Source organism: Rutilus rutilus, assembly GCF_951802725.1.
Source record: "Rutilus rutilus genome assembly, chromosome: 10".
NCBI classification, from domain to species: domain Eukaryota; kingdom Metazoa; phylum Chordata; class Actinopteri; order Cypriniformes; family Leuciscidae; genus Rutilus; species Rutilus rutilus.
Genome location: NC_140215.1, coordinates 14,194,841 through 14,221,070, shown reverse-complemented (window position 1 = coordinate 14,221,070; position 26,230 = coordinate 14,194,841). Strand labels below are relative to the sequence as shown.

Genomic DNA, 26,230 nt, shown 5'->3' with positions numbered 1-26,230 from the left:
TTAATCGATTAGCTATGCCTGATCACGAGAGGCGCTATCATAACACCACACGAATTTTCTGAATCGACTAAGCGGGTCTGATCAAGTCGCCGAACATCACAAGGGTGGAATTAACTGAAAATGTCTTTTGGTTAAATGCATTAAGGATTAATGACATCTCTAAACAGCTGACATTGACATGGTGTAAAAAACATCGGCACAGGTATGTCTAAGATTTATGCTATGCTATGATACATGTATGCTGTTATTAGTTTATCAGACAGCTAACGTTAGCTTTGCTAACTTTACCGGGGGCCTGTGATAAATGTAAACAGGAAATTTAACGTTGTTGTCAGAAAATAATTGTGTGTGTTAAATATATGTTGTATATATTATGTAAAATAAGCAAAGCTGATGTGTGTGAATTATAAGCCTGGCAAATTAAATGAATGAAATACTATCCAATAACAGCATCTAACGTTACAGCAGCATCACAGCTTAAATGTGACACATCTCAGTATTCATCTGTATTTATTCGCTATGTAGCTTTCTATTATGTGTCGGCATGTTCGCTAATGTGCATTTTCCAGTGCTCTAAACCTATTTATAGTTTTTCTCATCCACTTCACACATGATGATTTGTGTTTAAATTTTTCTAAAATAATAACGTTAACACTCTTCCTGCCGTGTTTGTAATAGTAATGCACATATACGTAGGGTTAACGCTCTGCAGCAGTCGTAAAGTTAGCTCAAGGTATATGATAAAAATATGATAAAAGTATAATAAACGCCACGGAATGCGAACTTGTTCTACTATGGCAAAGGCTTGACTCCTGAATGACGCCTTCGCGTGCTATCGGAAATTTCCTACTTCCCACTTCTGACGTCGTGGTTACGAGCTTATCGTATTCAAATTTTGACTTGAGAGGCTATTCATGCCCTTTATTTTTTTTAACAAGAAACAAGTAGGCCTATTTACGATAATTCCGATAGCACGTGAAGGCAGCATTGGTAACGTTACACTTACCTGCGTGACAGGCAGACGTTAGTATGTTGGCATTAGTCAGGTGGGCAGTTAGATGATTGAATGTTGTTACCGCTAACGTCAGTATGAAATAATTAATGGTGCGTTCAAGTCCTCCTGGGAAGTTCGTACGTACGAGGTGGGAAGTCGTGCTTATAACGGCATGTGCGTTCAAGTCACTTTCGTCGGAGCAAAACGGCGGAGTACTTACTTTTAATTAATTACACAAAAATACAGTAAGGTTCTTAAACTCTTGTTCTAGAAAATGAAGAACAAAGAAATGTGCATCAGGTGTACTTTGTATTTTTATGTTTTTAATTAATTTATGAAGCCACTGCCAACACATCGTTACATGTTGCATTGTTATATTATAATACTATCATATTCTGTGTTGGCGATTAGCTAACTGAGCTGTTAATAGAAAAGCCTGACAATATCACAGCTAAATACCTTTACGTATTGTGTATTCCGCCATGTTAATCACTGACACGCCCCCAACTCGTAGAGATCGGAGCTTAGAGAAAATCCCGAGCTCCCCACTGGTATTTACGACATTGTGGTGGCGTTCAAGTGCGTTCAACTCGTAAATACGATCTATACGAGATGACTTGAACGCACCATAATATTCATGAGTAGGCCTTCGCCATAGTACAATTCTCAGGGAATCACATGACATATTAAAACTCATGATTTCGTTTTCCGGCCTTTATGAGCCATTACTCATACACATCACTTGGTCACATACAGTTACTTTAAAGTGGCGATCCTGTTTTTGAAATTAGTGGATGAGTGATAAATGATGTAATGATTAGCTATTTACTTTCTCACTGACATGCCTAGAGGAATCATTTTATAAATCTTAATTGACTGAGTGTTTGAACTGATAACACATTGTCCTGAAGTCCTATTGTTATAAGGTCAACTTCTCTTAGTCTTCATTGTGAATTATTATTATTATTATTACTTTTTTTGTCAAGTTTTGTTCTGTAGTCAGCAATCCTTTGTAATCACATGTCCTCATTTACTGTAGTGTTTTAAAGTGAGGTTAGCATCATATAGTTCACATGACTGACTTCCCCATAATCGTGTGCTTTAACCTAGAGTTGCTTTGATATCAGAGAGGTTTTGTCTAGAATGCATTGCGGATTCATCATTCATAAAGACATCAATAGCATGAAACAGCAGCATTTTATCAAACGTACCTCTTATTTAAAATTGTGCATAATTTATTTCTGTGGGGTTATTTAAGGATATTTGTGAAGTTAATTATTTTTGCAACATATTCAGAATGTAATAATAATAAGAAGAAGAAATTCGAAATTCGAAACCTTTTATAAACAAAATGTATAAATATAAGTAGTTTTAAAGCTGTTGAGATAGTTGAAAAACATTTGTCTGACAATTTGCCAAATTTCAAACGTCAGGGTGGCGCAACTGGTCTTTTATTTATTATGAATTGACAAAGTAATAACAGTAAGCGACTAAGTGTGATAATGCAGCATCCAGAGGACCCCAATTGATCCTTGTGGCAGAGAGAAAAGGTTTATAGATCTCTTTTATATACCGATAAAAGTAGTACTTTTTAAGAATGGGTAGGTTGTCAGATATATGTCACATGTCTTTACATGTCAGATACAACCAATGTAAAACTAGGAAACCTGTTACTGTATTTAAAAATTCTTTGTATAAACTTGCCATAGGCAAAAGTTCATACAGGCATCCAAGTAGAAACCCGTTTAATGTAAAATTAGTTGCAAAAGTCAACAATTTCCCTAGTCCTATATGAAAAAAAAAAAAAACCTTAATTTAAAATAATACCAATAAATAATACATTTAAACTAAGGTTATCTATTATTATTATTATTATTGTATTTTTTAAATTATTGTTCTAAGGTAGTTAAAGATCTAAGTTAAAGATGTTTTTTTTTTAAATAATTTTAGATGCCACTATCATATCAAGTATAGAAAAATATAAAGTTAAAAGGCGCACTTATAAAGTGGGACTGAGAAGCACGACAGGGAGCGCATTAAAAATTATCCGGCTGCAAGAGGAGCATATTTCATAAATGCATTTTTGACTTAAGCTTCATGATTCTTTTTGTATCAATATAAAACATGACTTTGTTTTTATAAATTGCAATCGATAGGGTATACTTACACATGGAGACTGGCATGGACACCGACATGACACCGGTGCCCATATCATGATGGTGTCCGTGCCGGTGTCGGTGTGTTTCCGTTTCGGTGTCCATGCCGGTAAAGTGACAGTAGCCTAATAGTAAACATGCTGCCGGGGATAGTTCATCCAAAAATGAAAATTCTGTCCTTATTTACTCACTCTAATGTTGTTCCAAACCTTAAGTTCTAGTTCTTGTGCTGAACTCAAAAGAAGATATTTTGAAGAATGTGGCTAACCAAACAGTTGCTACTTTTGAAAGTCACTGGGGAACAGCAACTGTTTGGTTAGCCACATTCTTCAAAATAACTTTTATTTTCAACTGAAGGAAGAAACTTATTTGGGTTTAAAACAACTTGAGAGAAGTAAATGATGACAATTTTCATTTTTGGGGGAACTATCCCTTTCATGTTAATAAAAACAACAATAAACTAAGAGAAAATCAATCACTCACTGCTCTGAGAACTTTAATAGTAGCTTTAATAAGTATCAATGTATAATTTATACCGTGAAGTCTATGTACGTAGTGTTTTATTTTTATATTTGTTCATTTAATTTCTTTCTTGAATGCTTCTGTTAAATGCACCTACTGTAGCAGAAAAAATAAAGCACTGTTTATTTCATTAGTATATTATATGTTGCGTATATGTTCTTATCTTTTAATAACAAAGAAAATAATGACAAAGATTTTTATCTTCGCCACTTTGGCCTAAATGTCTGCCATTCTTTTTTATTTTATATTTTGTTACCCTGTAAGGCTTTGTTTTTAAAATATGGACATTATTTTGGCTGTAATGCTCAGTCACTTGCAAAATAGTAAAACCAACATGAAAGAGAATCGTGATAAAATGGTAAATTGTGATTTTCCTGAAAAAAATCATGATATGATATTTTTGCCTACCACATGACCAAAAAAAAAAGAAAAAAAAGTATTTAAACACTTTGAAATGTTATTTGAAACATGTTTAAACACATTGTTCTTGAATCAAAATATGCTTTACTTTTGAAAAGATAAAATAAATAAAAACTTTTTGGGATCTTTATTTGTCCACCTCAGCATTTAAATATAATCAAATGTACATTAAATAAATGTATTTGGAATTGGTTTGGTTTGAATTGTCCCGCAGGGGCAGTGACATGGCTGCCGAAGACAAGGCTGCGATGGACTGGAGCTCTGAGCCGCCACTCTCGCCCACCAGTCCCTCCCATCTAACGCACTTCAAACCCCTGACCCCCGAGCAGGACGAGCCGCCCCTGCGCTCCGCTTACAGCTCCTTCGTCAGTCTGTTCCGCTTCAGCAAAGGTGAAACGGATTTATTTCTCGCCATTATGCCGTACTCAACATCTGCACCTGCATTTCTTTTCTTTTTTAAATTCTATAAATCATTCATTTGTTTTCAAAGTTTCACAGTTTGTTTTCTGTCATCAAACTTTATGGCAAGACTTTGAGTGCGGAAATGAGTATTGTGAACCATCACTTATTTGGAAGCTTCAAACAAGATGATTTTGGGTGTGTTGATTGCATTTAACAACGATCAACTCATCGCATGTGCAGAAATCTTTTAGGCTAAAGTTGTTTGTTTTCTGTCATCAAACACTGATTCATGGATATCCCCCTTCCATTGCATTGCTTTATGCAATTTTCCATAGTATTTTGTATTACTGATGGCTGTACACATCAAACCTTAACCGCAATAATTTTTATCTTTTGAGTAACTTTTGATTTCTAGAACAAAAGTTCAAGGTTATGTAGTAGTCATTCTGTTTTAGGGAGTACAGGATTCTGCTGGAAATTCCAGAATGGCAGAGCAGGGAATTGTATTGAAGAGTCATGTGACAGTGCTCGTGATGTGCCAAGAACACAGTGTGCAATCCACTTGACCACTTCTTTTACTCACATGTTGTTGTTGTTGTTTTTTTGTCCCTATGTATAGTATCAATTCCTGCAAGAAGCATTGCAGTACACGACTGAAAAGGGAATTATTAAAATTAAGTTATAAAAGCATAGGAAATTTACTCCAAACTGTTCATAGGACTGACAGGAATAGATGATTGAATAAATGCTCTCTATTAAAGAAGTAGTACACCCTAAATTGAGGGGTAAAAACAAAAGCTCACTATGAAAAGATGATGTTCTCTAAAGAACACTTTAGAGTAGTGAAACCTTATACTGTATGTTTACTTAATTAAGAAAAGGAAGAAAATCGAACAGGTTTAGCAAAATGTCAGCCTTTATAAGTATGGAACACACTGATTCTGTTTTGCTCTGTTATAACGAAGTTGCATTTGTGTTGGACATTGTTATTTAATGATTATTTTTAGGTAATATATTCGATCATCAAGTCATTGGAGCTGAAGAAAAGTCTGATGTACTACAAAAGAGAAGTTTCTGGAATTCAAATTACATTTCTTTTAATATTAGCTTTGATTTACAGTTAATCAGTGTGATTATCTGTAAAACCTTAAATTCAAACTACATTTATAGTGATCAACTCTCTAACCTCTCCCTTTCATTCCTTTTAGAAAAAACAGGTGCAAACATTGCACCAGCAAAAAAGCTTACTAAGCTTGGTAAGTCTAGCTTTTGTACAGAAATGAAAGTAAAGCAAGTAAATAAAAGTATAGAATTTAATAAATGGGAAAAATGATTTCGGAATAAGAAAATGAAAAGAAGAAATGTCAACACAATGCAAATTCTTTCTTAAAATCAGACAATCACCACAAAATTTCTACCCAAATCCACCATTTCCTCATGAATCTCTACCTTCTGACCAAGCGTTTCTGTTGGTTTCAATCATTCAGAGGAAGGACGGCCTCCTTCAGTGACGGAGAAAAGTCAATCGGCTTCATCATCACCGCAGGGGCCACGGCACAACTGGTCAAGTCCTTCCCATTCCATACATGGCTCTGAAACCCACAGGAAACATCCGGAGCTTCTCCGAAGAACATCCACTGCCTCAGGTACAAGAACACAATTTTACATATACTTGCACCCATTTGTCTTTTCATCTGTCCACAAGTAACATCCAGGTTTTAGAATTGTTTACGTTGCATCTTTTGATTTTTGGGTGAAATACTGACCCGGTCACATTCAGTAACCCTATTCTTCTATAGAAGACAATGCTAAAATCATGTGTTTTACTGTAGATAAAACTAGCGTTCTGAATTCTTTAAAACATGCTCTTTCTAGAGTTAGAAAAGGCAAGCCTATCATTGGTCCCTTTGATTGATGACTTGCCTAGTCACTGCAGCCTGGTTCTCACAGGGTTTATCATTGAAGATAACAGTTGATTCAAAGGCTAGACTCTGACCTCAAATGATCCATACCTTCCATACAGTCACTGTAAGTGAAAATTCAGGCAACAATTCAGGAAATCCATGAAATCTACCTAACGCTAAACCTGTTATGGCAAGAATTTGAGTGGGAAATGAGTATGGTGAACCATCACTTATTTGGAAGCTTCAAACAAGATGATTTTGGGAGTGATGATTGCATTTAACAACGATAAACTTATCACATGTGCAGAAATCCTTTAGGCTAAAGTTGTGTTTATGTTCCTTTCTGTTCACAGTGGAGTGGGAAGGTGAGGATTATTTATTTTATTTCTTTGAAGTAAATCCCTGAAATTATTATCTATTTGAATTCATCAGCACTGATTTGCAGTATACGTGTATACTGTAAAAAAAAAAAAAAAAAAAAAAAAGGATTTTCTTTATCAGTAATTTGTTTTTGTTTGTTTTTTAGAAAAAAATCTTTAAAATAAGATAAATGTCCTTGAGAATCAAATATACTAAAGCTTGTTTTCAGACACTATATCTTTAATTGGGTGTATTTTTCTTTTTAAAAAAATCTTAAAAAATACCAAAATAGCTAAACTACTGGCCAATTAAAGCAGAACTCGGCAACTCTAGCGAACTCTAGTCACTTCTTCGCTGATTTTCCCTTTTGTTGTCGCATGTTTTCCCCACGAGCTCCCCCTACAGCTGTGGGGCGTATATTTCACAACACGGTCGTAAAAAACTCACTTGCGGCGGCCTCCTCCCCCTCCCTACCGCTGCTCATGTGCGTTTGTTTTGATCGGAGCAAGCCAGCTGTATCGTGTGGAGCTATGTCTACCGAGGTGGGTAATCTGGTAATACATCATTCATGCGTGTGTGTTTATGTCGAATTGCCGTAAACCAATTCGTGTTTCGCGCTCGTTCTCGTTCTCGCTTCTCACGAGACTTCCAATTTCTATCTTGCCGGGACGCGATATTTTTTTTCACAGGATGGTAGGGGAAGACTCATGAATATTAATTAGGGAAGTCATCCCTGATTGGTCTGATGCCCTACCCCTAACCCCACCCCTAAACCTACCCGCCACTGGGGGTCTGATGATCTACCCCTAACCCCGCCCTAAACCTACCCGTCACTGGGGTTAAGACCAATCAGGGATGACTTCCCTAATTAATATTCATGAGTCTTCCCCTACCATCCTGTGAAAAAAAAAATCGCTGCCGGGACGGTAGTCCCCAAGTTGCAAGGTTGGTTTTCCGCCTGGGAACGCTGGGGGGAGCGGGGAAAGTCACCAATATCACCAGAACAGGTTGTTTAACCATCCAAATGATTTCTATACAGTTTTATTAAGTTAAAAAAGTTACCAAGTTCTGCTTTAAGTCAAGGTAAACTTGTTTTATCTGAAAACAAGTCTTAGAATCTCAAGTAAATGTATCTTGTTTTAATGATATTTAGATGTGCTTACTGGAAAATAATACAAAGATACTGAGTAAGAAAATAGTTTTTGCAGTGTATAGTTTTAAACGAACCACACTTGTTGCATGTGAAAGGGTGTGCTGAACGGACTGCCTGAAGTTCTTGCTCGACACCTTTGGTGCTGTGAACTGAACATTTAGTGGTTGATTTTAGTAATTTCATATGCGTCTATTCATGAGAGTCATAATCCCACAAAAAAGAATACTCTCTGGCCTATGCCGGCTTACATAAGCAATTGCATTTCAATAACCATTGACGGGATCAAGAGTGCTGGTGGATATTTCACTGCAAGCTTTGGCTTTGAATGAGCATGTGTGCCATGTATTTTCACCTGCATATTGTACTTTAGAGTAGGTTTAACATCTTAATTTGTACATTACTGGTGCTTGTGTGTTTCTTTGCATTTATAGAGGGTCGACGGAAATCAGAAGCCCCTCTGGGCAACCACGATCCCCGAACTGCTGTCCAGTTACGCACAGCCCTCAAGAGACTCAAGGAGATCATGGAGGGGAAAAGTCAGGTATTGATTTCCAGTGAACTAAGTGGGAAAATTTCCATCCAAATGACTCAAAGCTTATAGACTAAAGAGGCCAAAGATTCAGATGTGAATGGAATCCACTACAGAGTACAACAGTGTTGTTTTGTTGTTGTTGCAGTTGGATGTAAGAGATGTGAATCATGTCTTTATGTTCCAGGACAGTGATCTGAAACAGTACTGGATGCCGGACAGCCAGTGTAAAGAGTGCTACGACTGCAATGAGAAGTTCACAACCTTCCGACGGCGTCACCATTGTCGGCTCTGTGGCCAAATCTTCTGCAGCCGATGCTGCAACCAGGAAATTCCTGGCAAGTTCATGGGCTACACGGGTGAGTGTTGTTGGGGTGTTCGCTTTGGGGAGCGAGGGTCTCGTTCTGACCGCTGGTTTGTGGACGTAGCCTCTTTAAAGAGGCTTTCGACAAGGAGACGAGCAGCTATGTCAGATTAAGAGTAAGAGCACCTCTAGCATGCTGCGTGTGTTTGCAGTGGTTTTTTGGCCTTTGATTTAAATGGGTTGTAGTGTGAATTTTGAACTTTGTGGACTAATTGGTGTGATTCTGCAAAAGGTAAGAATTTGTCTGTGCACTTTGACCTTTTAGCAGGAATCAGTACTTACTTAAAATTATTAAAAGGGCACGTGGCAGCTTGCTAGCATCTGCTTCTCAACACTCGTAACACAGTTCAGTGGCTATGACGATTTCCATAGGGACCTCATGAAGTCAGTCCAACGTAACGTTCATCTTGACTGACTGAATGGGAACGTTTGGGTTACTAGTGTAACCCTCGGTCCCTGAAAGAGGGAACAGAGACGTTACGTCCTCCTGCCACAGCCCTGAACCTCCACTGAATGGCCGAGATCCCTGTCTCGGCTCCTCAGCAAAACATGAATGAAGTGAGTAATGCCGGTCAAATTTATACCTGTATGTACGGGTAGGTGTGACTCGGCATGCAAATCTCACTGGCCAATGTCCATTGGCTCGTTTTGTTACCACTTGGAGGTGATTTGGGCTCCCAAGTGAGACCCCATGACATCAGTCCGACGTAACGTCTTCGTTCCCATTTTTTGTTTTCTCAATATTTTGAATTAGCTTTTATTTTTAAATTTTGATTTTGTTAATTTTTTGTCATTTCATTATGTGCTTTTGACATTGTATTAGTTTAAAAAAAATATTGGTTAATAATATTCAATTTAAGTTTAATTTATTTTTATTTCGGTTTTTAGTTAGTTTTACTGTTTACGGTGCCTCAACTTAAACTTATTTCAGTTATTGCCAGGGCAACATTTCTAATTTACCTTTAGTTTATGTTTTTCAACAAATATTTTATAATTTATTTTATTTCAGCTTATTTTAATTAACAGAAATGTTTTAATAGTTTTAGTTTTAGCGATAATAACCTTGGTTGGTTGTCTAACTTCTCTTTTGGCTTCATATCCCCCCCCCCCACCCCTACTGCAGGTGATTTACGGGCGTGTACGTACTGTCGTAAGATAGCGTTGAGCTACGCTCACTCAGCTGACTCAAGTTCCATCGGAGAAGATCTCAGCGCCCTGTCAGATTCGGCCCTCTCCGTGTGTGTGCTGGAACCCACCGAACCACGCACACCTGTGGGGGGCCGCAAAGCTAGCCGGAACATCTTCCTGGAAGAGGACCTGGCCTGGCAAAGGTGAAAACTACAGAAAAGGGACGGGGCATAAAGACATATCACTATCTATTCCATTGTTCCTGCTCACTTTACCTTATCCCTATGGTGTTTCTCTGCTCTGTTTTAACACTGCTTTCTTACCATACTCATTGCTCTCGCTGTTTATCTCTTTCACATGAGGATTGTAGGAGGATTGGCCCTCCCAGGTCCATCTAATCAAGTATCCGCCTGATGATTTATGATTCATCTAAAGTATAGAAGCAAATTGGTAGTTAACAAATAACATGGGATGTACAAAGAAAAGTGAACCTTAAGATGTTGTTTCTTTGAAGTTTATCTTCATTCAAAATTGTTTGCTGTTGAAATCATTTTAAATGGAGTAAAGCATGTTTCTGGGTAAATCTCATGAAACCTGTCAAGAACATGTCTGGGGTTATGTTTCACATTAAAAAGTTACTGCCCTTAAAGTAAAATAAAGCCTTTGTTTAGGACCAGTAAGATATTTTGCATTGAGACATTATAATCATATCAATTAAGCTAGGGAACAATTTTCATTAACGTGATGTAATAAACAATGATATATTAATTAAAAAGTATTTTAGTCTTTCATTTATGATTGAGTTGATTTAATAATTGAGAAAGTCATTGAGAATAATTGGAATAAAAAAAAGTAAACTATTTATTGCGTAATTGTCATGAAAGTAATTTTACCATGCAAAAAACCTAACTGTCCCAAAAGGCTTCATTTTCTTCATCCAAAATATAATTTATTTTTTTATTTTTGGAGTGAAATATGAACTGGACATGTTTTGTGGGATTCACTTTGCTAGCGTCTTCAAATAATTTGGACTTGCAGACAGTTTTTAGACAGTGTGCATTGTTATTCAAAATAAAGTTCTGAGCAAAGTCACACCTCCTTGTTTACTCTTTTATGAACCATGTTACTCCTAGAAAGCTTCTAGGAGTTCCCCCACCCCCCGACATAGCAAATGACATAAAACGTAGTCACAGGACTATTATGATGCAAATGAACTTCAACCCTCTCTGCTCGACTTTATTTAATCAGCTGGCTCCTTCTGTGTTGTGTGTCTGTCTCAATGCTCATCTTTTCTCCTTTCTCTTTCCATGCATAGAAAAAATTCCATTGGGATGAGGAAGAAGTGAGTTTTAGTGTTACTTTTGTTTTGCATGACCTCCTAGAGAAGACATGCTGCTGCTCTTGAGTGTGACTCTGTTTCATGCAAAGCTTGACTGTCATTTATTTTACATAGTATTTCAAAGGGAAACGATTAAGACGTTGCTGACGTTCATTTGCGTGTATGTGTGTGATCACTCTAGTCATCAAGAATCTCAGAGCAGCGGTCTCAGTTCCAGACTTACAGCAGTCCAAGAGGATATGGGCAAGTCACCGGCCAGGAAGAGGTGATTATGGTGTATTTTGGCCAAACTCATTTCAGTGCTTATGTTTACAGACTATAAATACAATGTTATCCATTTATTGCTTGTGTTAAGGTCAGCTAGTGTGACCAACCTGTCTTTGGACCGTTCTGGCTCAGCCATGGTTCCTGCCTACGAGAGTTCAGTTAGTCCACAGAACAGCCGGGCCGTATCCAAGACCGACCACAATGAAGAGGAGCGAAAGATCCTTCTGGTACGATCTTGTCTTTCACAGATTCTTCCTCAACTCTCCTTAACTTTTGTATTGGTATTATGTGTTATATGTGTTGTTATATAATTATAATGGCTGATTATCTTGTAGGATTCTTCTCAACTTAAAGATCTATGGAAGAAGATTTGCCACAACAGTACAGGGATGGAGTTTCAGGACCATCGGTACTGGTTGCGTACTTACCCCAACTGCATTGTCGGTAAAGAGTTGGTCAACTGGCTCTTACGAAACGGCACTATTTCAACTAGGTAAGAACTTGGTTAATTACATCTTCAGGTGTGGTCAGACATTAAAATATTAATTTAAGCTATAACAGTGTTTTGTTTCCTTTGCGTTCTTCTGAGTCAAGTCACATGTATTTATATAGTGCTTTATACAATACAGATTGTTTCAAAGCAGCTTCACATTAATAAACAGTGAAATAACTTGTATAACATGTTAATGTTGTTAAACTTTCAATTATTCCAACACAGGGCTCAGGCCATAGCTATTGGGCAGGCTTTGGTAGATGGTCGCTGGCTTGACTGTGTAACCCATCATGATCAGATCTTCCGTGATGAATATGCCCTATATCGCCCTCTTCAGGTTAGTATAAGTATAAATATGTGCCATAATATGAATATATTTGCTTTAAAATATCCCCAAAAAAACACTAGCACCACAGTGTTATATATTTTGTTCAGTTGTGTACTTGCATTATCCCAAATGTTTTCAACTATGTTTAAATCCAGAGAAATTCGCAATTTTAGCCAGTGTAATGGCCCGTGTCATTGCGTCGCCTGTTAATGACATCATATCCACGCTTACCCTCGATTTCCGGTCCTAGTTCCGTAAAAACCATGGAAACACCAAAGATGTTTTAGTGTATTATGTGTTTTATTAGGCTTTTGAGCAACTGTTTGGATACCTTTATCGACAGATAACTTAATCATTGTTATGGTCTTATTGTTTGAATCACGTTTTCTTGATTTACAGCGAGAAACATGTTGTACCATACCTCAGAGACAACACTATTTTGGTCAAGTGGCTAACATAGCATAATCAGCATTTTCTTCACCATCTAATATATTTGATAATTAACTGCATGCCATTTAGCAGCACACAAGTCATCCAGCTTTTATTATATAATATTCTAATAACGATCTAGCTTATTGCAATGTGCAACAAGTGTCTCATACCAGTCACCGAGCGAACGCACAGTAACGTTTTAACATAACTTTCAACACACTCGAATGTATTTATGATAGTTTTGCAGTGCTGCATTACCCCACAATTTTAATTCGTCAAATAAAGTAACCTGTATCAGTAGTAATTCAGCACTCGTGGCTATTTCAGTAGAATGAGATAAAATTTGCATGTATTTTTTGTGGAGGTGTAGATGACAACTCCCATGATTACATGCTCACAGTGTCATCATGCTACGCCTTTGTTATAGTTTTAAATAAGCGACCTTTAGCAGAGAAACTTACATACTGTCCCTATAAATTTAAGATAAGTATAAGTTTCTGTTGAAATTACATGACTGTAATATAACTGAGCAGGCTAGTTGCATGCAAACTGAAACTGAATTTTTGTAATTCTGATTTGGATTGTTTATTGTAATGAGCACTATACAAATAAAATGGAATTGGTTTGATTCCTTCTGTCATCATATTAGTAATGCGTTTGTTGACTTTCAGAGCACAGAGTTCTCAGAAACCCCCTCTCCTGACAGTGACAGTGTGAACTCTCTGGAGGGACACTCTGAACCGTCATGGTTTAAAGACATCAAGTTTGATGACAGTGACACTGAGCAGCTAGCAGATGAAAATGACTTTGTCACACCAAGTAAGTATCCCATTGACTGCTGATATCCTATAGCAGTCATTATGTCTTTCCTTTACCAACTTGCTGGCTCCCTCTCACCATTTTCCAGACTCGGCCAGCCCCAGCAAAAGAACATCCGTCAGCAGTTTCCATTCTGCAGTGGACAGTGACTCAGCCGCCTCCATCAACCTAAACATGGAGCAGGACAATGTCAATTTCCACATCAAGAAGCAGGCCAAGTACCCCCATGTGCCTCCTTACCAAGCCGAGCAAAAAAGTATGGAGCCCCATGACCCGTTCACCCCAGAAACCGACATCCATGCACCAAGTGAGGAGAGGCGGAGAGGCCCATTGGCCATCCTGGTTTGCCTCTGTCTGCTTCAAAAGCAGCACTAACTCACTGGCTTTGTTCCAAACCCTAGTGAGCGGCCTCACTATATACTGTCTACATAGGCAGCCACCTTGTAAGGCTACAGCCTAACGGCATAGAAACTTTATTGATGAATTGTCAGAGGAACAGCAGTTTAATATTCTGGGTAAAAGAGTGGGTGTAAAGTCTTGACTAACAATTCAAGTGCCCCTTAGGAAAAAAACTAAGAAATAATAAATAAAATAAAAAAATTATAAGCACAAAACACATTTTAATTTTTTAATTACACATTTCACATTTTAAACAATTGCTATCTCAGATTTAAAAAACAAAACAAAACAAAAACACACAGATCTCCATAATGCAGTCTGGGATTGCTTTATCCTAAAATAATCCATGTGCTACTGCCTCAGACCTAAGCTAAAATGAGGCATCTTATGAAACAGAATAATTTTACTGCATTATGTATGTGTCAGGATTTAGCATCAGGAACATTGTGGTGATGCCTGAAAATCCTATCTAGGTAGGCAGCTCACTAGGGTTTGGAACAGAACCAATGTCTTGCTGATCTGAGACCCACCACTCAATACTAGTCCGACCCTCCAAAATATAATTAACAATTGAAGTAACAGCCCTAACTATAGCATACAGTCCTGCATGACTGATTTCTTCCTTCCCAGCCTCACATTATTTCCCTTCCCAGTACAACATTTCAAATGAATGCATTTCCAGTTTGTCACACTACCTCAAAAGCATGGCTTGCTGCTTATGTCATGCATGCCTCACAAAGCAGTAACACTGACTTCCACTTCCTCAAAAAGACTTGTTGAAACTAATTCATTGTCATGTACTAGACTGAGGCATCGCCTTATTGCAACATTTAAATCCATATAATCCAACGTGTCTTCCGATGTCCACTCTTGACTGTCCTGTCTCACATGCACTCTCTCTCTCTTCATCAGTGGAAGTCCTGCTCTCTGAAGATGGAGGTCAGCATATATCCATCAGTGATGCCTTCATTAAAGGTAATTGTTTCTTGCATCTTTTATTGCAGTGTTGCAATACTTCCATTTAAAAGTTTAGAATCACTATTAAGACATGTTTTTGAAAGCTTAAAGTTTAATTTAAACGCCAATAAAAGTATTATGAGTAGATGAATCAAAGTTTGAAACCTGTTGTGGGAATCATAAGGTTCCATCATAAAAACAGCTATGGGAAGTGCAACAGAAAGCATGGGATGAAACTGCACCTAATTTTCTTCTTAAACTGACTGCTTAGAAGGCATAAGTTTTGCACAGATGTCATTTAACAGAGAGTTTGAAGAACAGCATTAGATAGAAAAAGCCATTTGTTATTATGAATGTCTTTACTGCATTTTTACCAATGTAATGCATCCTTAAAGGAGAACTCCGGTCAATTTTAACATTGAGCTCATTTTATTGTACATTTGGAGTGCTGTCAGTACAGAGAACAACGAAAAAAATCGGTGTTGCCTACAACGTGTTATCCTCTTTTTAAAATTTCCACCCTGTTGACTTCAATGGGGCAAGTTTTAAACCTGCTTTTAGCCTCTTAACATCCTTGATGTGTCATTACAAGTGCAAAGGTCATGTGAGTGATTCCTTCTGAGTGATCACGGGTGAATCTGACTGCAGTAGATGTGAAAGGAATATATTAAAAATTATGTTTATTCAGCCAGCGCACATACCTGTATTTACATCCTGTTTTCGGTCGAAGTCCACAGTAGTCGATTGTCGAGTTTACGCGCATAGTTTTAGTACCTATGATCACGCGCGTGAACTCGACAATCGACTACTGTGGTTTAAAACTTGCCCCATTGAAGTCAACAGGGTGCAAATTTTAAAACGAGGATAACACGGTGTAGGCAACAACGATTTTTGTCGTTGTTCTCTGTACTGACAGCACTCCAAATGTACCAAAAAATTAGCTCAATGTTAAAATTGACCGGAGTTCTCCTTTAATTTCTTTCAAAAACAGTGTAGTGTACATGAACTCTTGTCTTGCCTATGCTGATGGGTTTCTCCTCTGTAGAGTCTTTGTTTAATCGGAGGGTTGAGGAGAAAGCTAAAGAAATGCTCTTTACTCCTCTCGGCTGGCATCACAGCTCCTTGGACCAGCTGCGGGAAGAGAATGGGGAAAAGAAAGCGATGGAGCGTTTACTGTAAGATTTAAAAAAATATATAATGTAAATTTTTTCCAACATATAAGATGTTATTTTTAGGTTGGTAACTTGTATTTATAAACAATTAGGAGCAAAATACTTCACTGCTGTACTTTTATCAACATGTAAAGTACTAATATATATATATATATAGTACTAATATATATAGTAAATACTAAATATGTGTCTAATGTGTGGTCACACAAGCATCACATAAAAATCACATGTAAATGAGTCCAGGGACTTTTGGAAGTCACACATCATGATTAATACTTCCTCTTCAGGTCTGCTAATCACAGCCACATGATGGCGCTTCTGCAGCAGCTGCTCTACAGCGAATCACTGTCTCTCTCCTGGCGTGACATCATCGTACCTGTGGTGAGGCAGGTGGTGCAGACGGTGCGACCGGATGTGCGCAGCTGTGATGATGACATGGATATCCGTCAGTTTGTCCACATCAAAAAAGTGAGGAACGCTAGTGGATACAAAATCAATGAATCTAGTTTTGCCTGTTAAATTTGTCTAATAATAGATATTTCGTAGATTCCAGGGGGAAAGAAGTTTGACTCTGCTGTAGTGAATGGCTTCGTTTGCACAAAGAATATTGCACACAAAAAGGTTTGTATTGATTCAACATTATGCCACAGAGTAGGCCATGTGATATTTGCGCTAACGGTGTTGGGAATTTCTCAACAGATGAACCCTTACATCAAAAACCCCAAGATACTTCTCCTCAAATGCTCCATTGAGTATCTGTACAGAGAAGAGACCAAGTTCACCTGCATTGACCCAATTGTGTTGCAGGTGAGGCTTGAAATGTGATTTCAAGACTTTTTATCTCCAGACAATATGCTAAAAATACAAGAGTCTGAAAAACCATTTCATTTACAATTTGCTTTTTTACAGGAGCATGAGTTTCTGAAGAACTATGTTCAGAGGATTGCTGATGTCCGACCAAACCTAGTGTTGGTGGAGAAGACTGTGTCCCGTATCGCTCAGGACATGCTACTGGAGCACGGCATTAGCCTTGTGATTAATGTCAAACCTGTTAGTACCGTCTTTAAGGCACTGTTTAAACATTATTTCCACATTGAACATTAATAATGAGTTGTGAAGAGTTATTTTGGTCTAGTTTGGGGAAGTAATAGCTCTCTTTAATCGCCACAGCAAGTCCTGGATCGTGTAAGTCGAATGACTCAGGGAGATTTAGTCATTTCAATGGATCAACTCCTTACGAAACCTCGTCTGGGTACCTGCCACAAGTTTTACCTGCATTCCTTCCAGCTGCCAAATGGTGAGTCTCTATCTCTATCTCTATTTACGATGTATGTCACTGTTTATGTTATTAATGAGCTTTAACTCGCTTCTCATTTTACTAAAAGTAGTTCCCTTTAGGGATGCAATAAGTACCATATTGGGTACTCATTTATCAGTATCTGTTCCTTTGACATCATCTAACACTCACTAAAAGCTAATCTTTAAAAACACTAATCATTTAATAACAATGTTCAGTGGCATGTTTTAACAAATTTGAAAATGAACATCCCTTTTTCACACTGTACAATATAATGTTGTGATGCTTAAATTCACGTCTTGATAAGGACAGTTGTGATCAGAATTATGATTTTCACCAAATTAGTTTTATTTATATTTTTCAGGTCTGGCATATTTTTGTTTTTTATTGGTAATTTTCAAAAAGCTTTGTAAAATTCACTTGCTCCCTCTGTTTACAGATGAACTGAAGACCCTGATGTTTTTTGAGGGCTGTCCTCCTCAGCTGGGCTGCACTATTAAGCTCCGCGGTGCCTCAGAGTATGAACTGGCACGGGTGAAAGAAATCATCATTTTTATGGTGTGTGTGGCGTACCACTTACAGCTAGAGATCTCTTTCCTCATGGATGAGTTTGCAATGCCTCCCAGCCTGGCTGAGAGTTCCTCCTTCCCATGTCTGCTGGAAAGCACCACTTTGGAGGAAGAGGAGGAGACTGGTGGAGAAAAGGAGAGCCAAGATAATGATGGGTCCACGCTGGGGGACGTTAGCCTCACGCTTCTTCCAGAAGCAGACTTTGAGCCAGGACTTCAGGAGATTATCAAACTCCACAGTAGAGAGACTTCCATCTCAGAATCTTCCTATAAAGATGGAGAAAGCCCCAGAATAAATAAAAATGGTTCAGTTGCTTCCTTCTCTGGAGGAGAGGAAGACATTATAAAGACCTCCACACCCCTTTCCTCCTTCTCTTCCAGCTTTCCCCAGCTGGTGTCACCACCTTTCCTGAATTCAGACCTGAAAGAGATGTCACAGGAAGTAGACAAGGGGCCAGTTGAGGAGGAGAAGAACAAAGAGCTGGAGGAGCATCTGGTCCATCAGGACAGCACAAGCTCTGAGACCTCCCTTCCACCAGCCCGGCTCTTCAGGGATCCCTTACAGGACGACACAGGCCTGTTTGTGACCGAGCATGTAGCTTCCTCAGATGACCGCCTCAAGTCCATCTCAGCTTTATTTAAACAGGAGCTAAAAGACATTATCCTGTGCATTTCACCTTTTATTACATTTCGGGAGCCGTTTTTGCTCACGGGGGCTGGACTGCGTTGTCCTAGCCGGGATTATTTTCCAGAACAGGTTTACCTCTCACCTCTATTAAATAAGGACTCGAAAGAGCTGGACGGACGCCGCAAGCGGCAGCTGCTGAAAGAGTCTAGCCCGAGTTCTGGCAGCCTGACAAACGGTACTGTGTCGCATCAACGGACCATCCAGATTTTGCCCTGTCACAAACTCACGAGTGCCCGTATAGCAGACCATCTAGGCAGCAGTCAGAATCTGGCACGCATGCTGGCTGACTACCGTGCCCAGGGAGGACGCATTCGGCAAAGAGAAGGAATGCAATTTCGTGAAGCCCCGCCCACAAAGGCACCAATAAAAGCAGATAGTGAAGATGATAAAGGGGCAGGACCGAGTGAAATGACATGGACTACAAAGGTGGGGGTTTCTCATCAGCTATTGTGTTTATTCTTTTACTTTATTCCACATTCCGAATAGTGTGAGGCACTTTGCATGATTAGGGCCCAAAACTTGAAATTTTAAACTATTGTTTTTGGTTAGTGAAAGAAGATGCTTAACCGTAGGAAAAAGTCAAGGTCAAAGTAATTATTATATAAGCTGTTATTATCTCTTAATTTTATGAGTTTTTATGTTTTTGTAACTTGTTTCCAAAAGTTTTAATGCAGTGTAGAACCCTGATTAATTAATTTATTTATTTATTTATACTTGTATACAAATAACAGGAAGTGTAGCTAAAATTAATTAATTAGCTAGGTATCCACTATATATTGCAGAAAAAAAAAAATATTTTTTTTTACTATAATTAATTGTTTTTAATTGTTTCAGTTGGACTGTTTAAATCCAATCAACCATCAAAGGCTCTGTGTGCTGTTCAGTAGCTCATCAGCACAATCTAATAATGCCCCAAACCCCTGCGTCAGTCCATGGTAAACTCTCAGTACACTTACATTATTATCATATTAATTCAAGATGTATTAACATTAACATGACAGAGTGATGTTACTGACTGTGTTCTGAATATGTAAAAGTTAATGTCTAGGTTTTTTTAATGTATCTGCTCTATATTTACAGGATTGTAACAATGGAGTTTTATGGCAAGAATGACTTGACTCTTGGTGTATTTTTGGAGAGATACTGTTTTAGGTAATTTATTAATTCACACATTTATTTTTGTCATTCCTAGGGTTGTCACACAATAACACAATTTGTCAGTGCAGAAGTTCTGATACTACCACAAAAAATTAACACACCTTTATTTGAATGTGTCATTATAATATTTTTGTATTTATTTCTAATTTTGTTTTTATATGGGTGTAATTCAGACCCTCTTACCAGTGCCCCAGCATGTACTGTGAGACCCCCATGGTGCACCACATCCGGCGCTTTGTGCACGGTAGCGGCTGTGTCCAGATTGTTCTGAAAGAGCTGGACTCGCCTGTACCCGGATATCAGCACACGATCCTCAACTACTCTTGGTGCCGTGTCTGTAAACAGGTAAATGGGGGACTTTGAATTGTATTGTTTTTAAAGTAAGCTATTTTGTGCTTCAGTATGTTTCATGTGAATTGTTACCCATTTTGTTTCAGGTGACTCCTGTGGTCCCTTTGTCTAATGACTCCTGGTCCATGTCCTTCGCCAAGTATCTTGAGCTCCGTTTCTATGGTCACCAGTACACCCGTCGGGCCAACGCCGAGCCTTGTGGCCACTCCATCCATAAAGATTATCACCAGTACTTTTCCTACAACCAGATGGTGGCTTCCTTCAGGTGTGCATCTTCACAGTATAGATCTCATATCTTTGACTATGCAGAATGACTACCTGAGTACATTTTTATGAACTTTGTAATCCAAATGTGTTTGTACTCTTCTGTCTCCTGTAGCTACATCTCAGTGAGACTGCTGGAGATCTGTCTGCCGTCTCCAAAGATCATCATCAGGAACCAGGGACCCTCTAAAGCCAACTTGCAGCAGGATCTCAAAGACTTCTCTCAGAAGTAAGATTCCCTATCTCTCACCCAGCCTCATTAACCTCCTCCGGATGTCAGCTAAATAAATCGTTTCTCCATTGTTTGTAGAGTGGCTCAGGTGTACCTGGCCATAGATGACCGTCTCACCTCTTTAAAAACTGACACTTTCAGCAAGACCAGAGAGGAAAAAATGGAGGACATGTTTGCACAGAAAGACGTAGATTTCTTTTCATGACTTTACTTATTTCATCCAAAGTATTAACCAATGTCCAGTTACTTTGAATCAATATTCTTCTGTCTTAGATGGAGGAATCCGAGCTTCGCGGTTGGATAGAGAAGCTACAAATGCGTCTGCAGGCCAGTGCAAAGGACTCGCCACAACAACTACAAGCTGTTCTGGAGTCAGTGGTGGTCAAAAAGCAGGGCTTGTGTGAGACCTTGCAATCTTGGAACAACAGGTGAGGACTGCAGTCATTCAGCCATAGAGATGGAGACTAAACATCTGCCATCAGAAAACCAGAACTTACAAAGTGTTTTATCTCATCTTCAGACTTCAGGACTTGTTCCAGCAAGAGAAAGGCAGAAAGCGTCTATCTGTTCCTCCCAGTCCTGGCAGACACAGACAAGCTACATCAGATGAGAGCAAGGTCAGTCATTTATTTAGCAAATAATGTATTAATCACCAGTTCGTTTATTAGTATTTTTTAATTTAGCATGTTAAAACCCTCTCTGAGAAGTTGCTTCTCTAAATGTATCCCCTTTAAAGCATCTGCATTCTGTACTAAAAATAATAAAGCTAAAAAAAGAATAAATCCATTACCCAATTACTCAGTTATTGGACCACTAGTTGGCAACTGGGTGGCCTTGTACTAACTTGTACTTGGTGGATCTAGGGCTGGTAACCTAAAGGTAGTGGGTTCGAACCCTGTGCTTAAGTAAGCCACCTCCTGGACTTGAAATAAAAGCATCTACATACTTTTGATCATTTATTTGTTGTTTTTGATTCATAGACTAGTACTTTGGAGTCCTCTCCTCGTAACTCATCCCAAATGGATGGAGAGAAAGGTGAGTTCATTGATCCTTTATTCATCTTAAAATAGTTCTTCTTGATTGTTCCGCACAGTCGACTCACAACCTTTTCTCACAGAGGACCGTCATCTCAACACATTTCCGTCAAGTTCAGGGTCTTCATCGTTACTACAGTTACCGTCTCCGGCTGATCAAGCTTCAGATGTCATTACGAGCGGACCATCTTTTCCTGATCAGGACTCTGTCAGCATTCCAGAGGGTAAACTTACTTTGAACACTTCCTTTGTGTTTGAAATCACACACAAACATCCCACCTGATTTTCTCTCTCTCTTCATCTCTCTTACTTCTTTTTTTGTTTAGACATGTTTGATGGACACTTACTTGGATCCAATGAAAGTCAAGTAAAGGAAAAGTCCACCATGAAAACCATCTTGGCCAACCTGTTACCGGGCAACAGCTACAATCCCGTCCCTTTCCCTTTGTAAGGCTGTTGTGATATTATGGATGCTAAAAGGCAAACCAGTGCTCTTCTCAGTCTAATAAAGGTCTTTCTTTTTTTCTTGGTATGTTAGTGACCCAGACAAGCACTATTTGATGTATGAGCATGAGAGAGTTCCTATAGCAGTGTGTGAGCGAGAACCCAGCTCCATCATTGCTTTTGCACTCAGGTACAGCCTTTGTACACTTATAACTATTAACACTTGACTAACACTTACTATTCTTATATCAAAAAAAAAAAAAAAAAAAACTCACTGAAGCAGACTTGCTTCCAGATTTCTGAAAATGAATCAAACTTCTCAGTAGTATCAGCATTTTAAATGAGACACTATTAAAATATTGTGTTAATGTTCTTGTACTCACAAATTGTGAAGCTGGCCTACTGGCATGGATGTAAAGTCATGTTAAATCCATTGTGATATTTATGATATTGATTCATTTTAATTGTGTCAATTATCATTATCCTAATTCTTCTATTCCCATCATCCAGCTGTAAAGAATATAAAACTGCCCTTGAAGAGCTTACAAAGACTACAACGAAAAGCGGAGGTGACGACACATCTCAGGCCATAAGGTACATAAATCACTCATTCCCCTTATTTGCTGTATTTTCTCAGTGTATATTGGTTAAACAGCAAGCTAATTTCTTCTTCTTTTTTTTGCAATCTATAGTGCTGGAGAGAGTAGAGCAAAGAACAGCCCAGCCAAACCTAGTGACAGCAGCATGTCACAGCTGAACCGCAGTAGCATTGATGCTGACCCACTCAGTAAGACAAACCACAGTTTAACAAATACTAGCCCAGGGTTCGAAAATAACGACTGTCTGATGGCCAGCGTGGAAGACGCTCTGGACAGTAGACGGAACTGTCACTTGCTGGATCGGGCCAATGCTGCATTTTTAAGCCTGGTTAATTTAAGTATTCAAGCGCAAGAATACGTGAAAGAGAACTCTATTTAATACTTGCGTGCTGTGCGAAAGTTTTATGCGCGCCCACATTCCGAAGCACGTGCCCAGAAATAATTGCAATTATTTTATATTTGATTATTCAATTTCTGTACTGGAAAACTGTTGTTAGACCAACCTGAAAAACATGAACAGCACTGTTTATTTCATTTGTATGTTTGTTCTATTGTATTTATCTTTGCTATTGCGCATAATTTGATTATTTGTTCTTATTTTATTACTAACAGTTTACTTGTCTTTAACAATATTCGGAATTTACATGAGTTAGGCAAGTAGTTTGTGGTGTCATAACCTTATTTATTAATGATTTATTAAGGTCTATTTTATTTCATTACTTTTTTGTGGTTGGGATAGTGAAAATTTTGACTAGGCAAGCAAATATTTTAACCAGTGGCCGAACCGGGCCAGTAGAAATAAATCCTTAGTGTTGAGCTCTGTAGCAACTTACAAATAGCATGTAATGTATAATTTTCTCAATGTAATATGGAATTGCTTATGAGACTAAATGTTTATGGGATCTCTTTTGCAGAGGATCCTGAAAGTGGAGACAAACAGAAGAAGCAGACCGGAAACCCACACATTGAGCTGCGTAAGTATCAGTCTCAAATGGCAGGTGAAAACATTCCTTATATTTAGGTCAGTATTATTGAGCAGTAAAATAATTGTGCGTCACACAAACAAAAAAAAAGTTATGCTTTTTTTGGATCTCACGTTTCATGTAGTGTGTAGTTGTTTGTGAATGTAAAAGGTCTGCAAAGTGCTCGGAAAAAAGTTATTCAGACCGATTGCGAACCGCCTGAAATGAGTCGTCAGTAATTCCAGTCTAACTTCCTGCACAAACCTAAGTAGGTTTGTTGCAAATTTGCATGCCAGACTATGGTCTGGTCAGACTATGGTGTTTATTGGCTGAAATTAACTGAAATTCAGATTTGGTTATGGGCGTTACATTTTTTGTAACAATCACAACAAATTGGGCCATCTGACCAATCAGAGGAGGGGTTTAGAGAGACTGGATCCTTGATCGAATGGTTTCAGACACTGTGAGAAAATAGGTGATGCTACAGTGTATATTATAAGAAAATGTGTGTGAAAAGTGTGGGGTTTTTTTTATCTTGGATTCATGTAAACCTATTGTAGGAGACCTCCAAAACTAAATTAGGAAACTTTAAACTATCATAATAGGGACACTTTAATGTTTTCACAGATTTGATTTATAAATAAATTATCTGTTTAATTATAATAATAATAATTGGTATAAATATAAATAAGAGCATAATATTAAATCTGAAAATTATACTTTTGATGCAGAGTTCTCAGATGCCAATGCCAAGTTTTACTGCCGGATCTACTACGCCGAAGAGTTTCATAAGATGCGGGAAGAGATTATGGAGAGCTCAGAGGATGAATTTGTGCGGTCGCTCTCCCACTGTGTCAACTGGCAGGCTCGTGGCGGGAAGTCCGGCGCAGTTTTCTACGCCACTGAAGGTGCGACTTGATCTATGGGTGCAAGATTTACAGTTGATTCTTTACTGAATGTTTTTTTTTTTCATGAAGGCAGTTGTCGTAAGTGAAGACTTGTTGGATGTATTAAGCTAAAGTTGCTGTTTCTCCTCAGATGATCGTTTTATTTTGAAGCAGATGCCCAGATTAGAGGTCCAGTCTTTCTTAGACTTTGCACCCCACTACTTTACTTACATCACAGGATCAGTTCAGCAAAAGGTAAGCATATACTGTACGTACCTGTATATACAGTATAGGTCTTGTCATAGCTCTGTATGAGGCAGCATTTTTCGGCTAAACTCTTTCTAAATTGCATCTGTTTTACAGCGGCCCACAGCACTTGCTAAGATTCTGGGAGTGTACCGTATCGGCTACAAGAATTCTCAGAACAATACAGAGAAGAAACTGGACCTGTTGGTGATGGAAAACCTTTTTTATGGGAGAAAGATGGCACAGGTATATTAATCCAAAGAAAAAAGCCTTTAAGCCTTTAAATCTGCAGCTTATAACTGATTTGACATTGGTCAGTTGTCAGACAATTTGGGTCTTTTTATGCTCACATTTACGGTCCTCTTAACTGTTTTTGTGCAGGTGTTTGACCTGAAGGGATCCCTGAGGAACAGGAACGTGAAGACGGATCAGGGAAAGGAGAGCTGTGAGGTGGTGCTCCTAGATGAGAATCTTTTGAAACTGGTGCATGACAATCCCCTTTATATTCGCTCCCACTGCAAGGCCATTCTGCGTGCTGCCATCCTCAGCGACGCCCACTTCCTGTCCAGCCACCTCATCATTGATTATTCCTTACTGGTGGGCCGTGATGATGCCACGGATGAGCTAGTCGTGGGGATCATAGGTGAGAAAATGTTATGTTATTGTAAAATCCAAGTGTTTTTTTGTGGTTGTTAAAACACTAAAAACACATGTTTATTTGAAGATTATATCCGCACTTTCACATGGGATAAAAAGCTGGAGATGGTGGTCAAATCTACTGGGATTCTTGGAGGTCAAGGTGCAGTTATGCTGTTTAAAATGAAATAAAAAGAAATCTCTGATAATCTCAGAAGAAGCTAAAACTCTTACATGTGTTATCATCTTTCAATCCTGACAGGTAAAATGCCCACGGTGGTGTCACCAGAGCTGTACCGATCACGTTTCTGTGAGGCCATGGACAAATACTTCCTAATGGTCCCTGATCACTGGACGGGTCTTGGGCTCAACTGCTGATGGGGCAAGAAGAGAACGTTACAGCTGGAAATGGATATGCTGCTCTCTTACGTACTTTGCAGTGATTCATTGGAAAGGTGAACCCTCCATTATCTGCAGTGGTGTCTGAAGCTGGGTGAAACTGAACCTCGCTTTTTATGCTGTGTACAGTTTGACCAAAACTGACGTGCCAAGACCCAGTTCCTGAAGATCCACGGAAGAGACTGAACTGAAATGGCATAACTTGTTGAACCCTGATTTGCAGTAGTGTTTGTTTATAACCTATTAATCTGAATTGTGGACGATGTAAAATTTTATAAATGTACAGAGATGTATAATTAAAGATTATTAATACTGATAAAAGTGTC

The 26,230-nt window shown here is 38.5% G+C and overlaps 1 protein-coding gene across 8 annotated transcripts; it reads left to right on the top strand.

Annotated features, from left to right (window-relative positions):
* The first annotated feature begins 47 nt into the window (after positions 1 to 47).
* pikfyve (phosphoinositide kinase, FYVE finger containing) lies at positions 48 to 26,230 on the top strand. 8 transcript variants are annotated; one of them, XR_014628966.1, is made up of 44 exons: positions 61 to 202; positions 4,307 to 4,482; positions 5,703 to 5,750; positions 5,982 to 6,140; positions 8,343 to 8,452; positions 8,628 to 8,799; positions 9,928 to 10,135; positions 11,248 to 11,274; positions 11,453 to 11,536; positions 11,627 to 11,765; positions 11,874 to 12,031; positions 12,257 to 12,368; positions 13,463 to 13,610; positions 13,699 to 13,917; positions 14,922 to 14,984; positions 16,012 to 16,141; positions 16,426 to 16,606; positions 16,685 to 16,759; positions 16,838 to 16,945; positions 17,048 to 17,188; positions 17,309 to 17,435; positions 17,875 to 19,118; positions 19,527 to 19,627; positions 19,773 to 19,844; positions 20,024 to 20,195; positions 20,288 to 20,466; positions 20,581 to 20,694; positions 20,776 to 20,884; positions 20,971 to 21,125; positions 21,218 to 21,314; positions 21,678 to 21,732; positions 21,815 to 21,955; positions 22,058 to 22,178; positions 22,270 to 22,365; positions 22,686 to 22,769; positions 22,868 to 22,962; positions 23,689 to 23,748; positions 24,468 to 24,644; positions 24,775 to 24,878; positions 24,987 to 25,115; positions 25,251 to 25,512; positions 25,594 to 25,668; positions 25,768 to 25,960; positions 26,034 to 26,169. XR_014628966.1 is itself a non-coding variant. In XM_084421462.1 (43 exons), the coding sequence occupies exons 2-43, from the start codon at positions 4,317 to 4,319 to the stop codon at positions 25,881 to 25,883; spliced, it is 6,282 nt and encodes a 2,093-aa protein (XP_084277588.1). In that variant the 5' UTR covers positions 61 to 202; positions 4,307 to 4,316; the 3' UTR covers positions 25,884 to 26,230. The 8 variants fall into 8 exon arrangements, 7 of the variants coding, with proteins under 7 accessions (XP_084277590.1, XP_084277587.1, XP_084277591.1 ...); XM_084421462.1 differs by having other exon boundaries at positions 13,699 to 13,866; positions 25,768 to 26,230; XM_084421459.1 differs by having other exon boundaries at positions 25,768 to 26,230.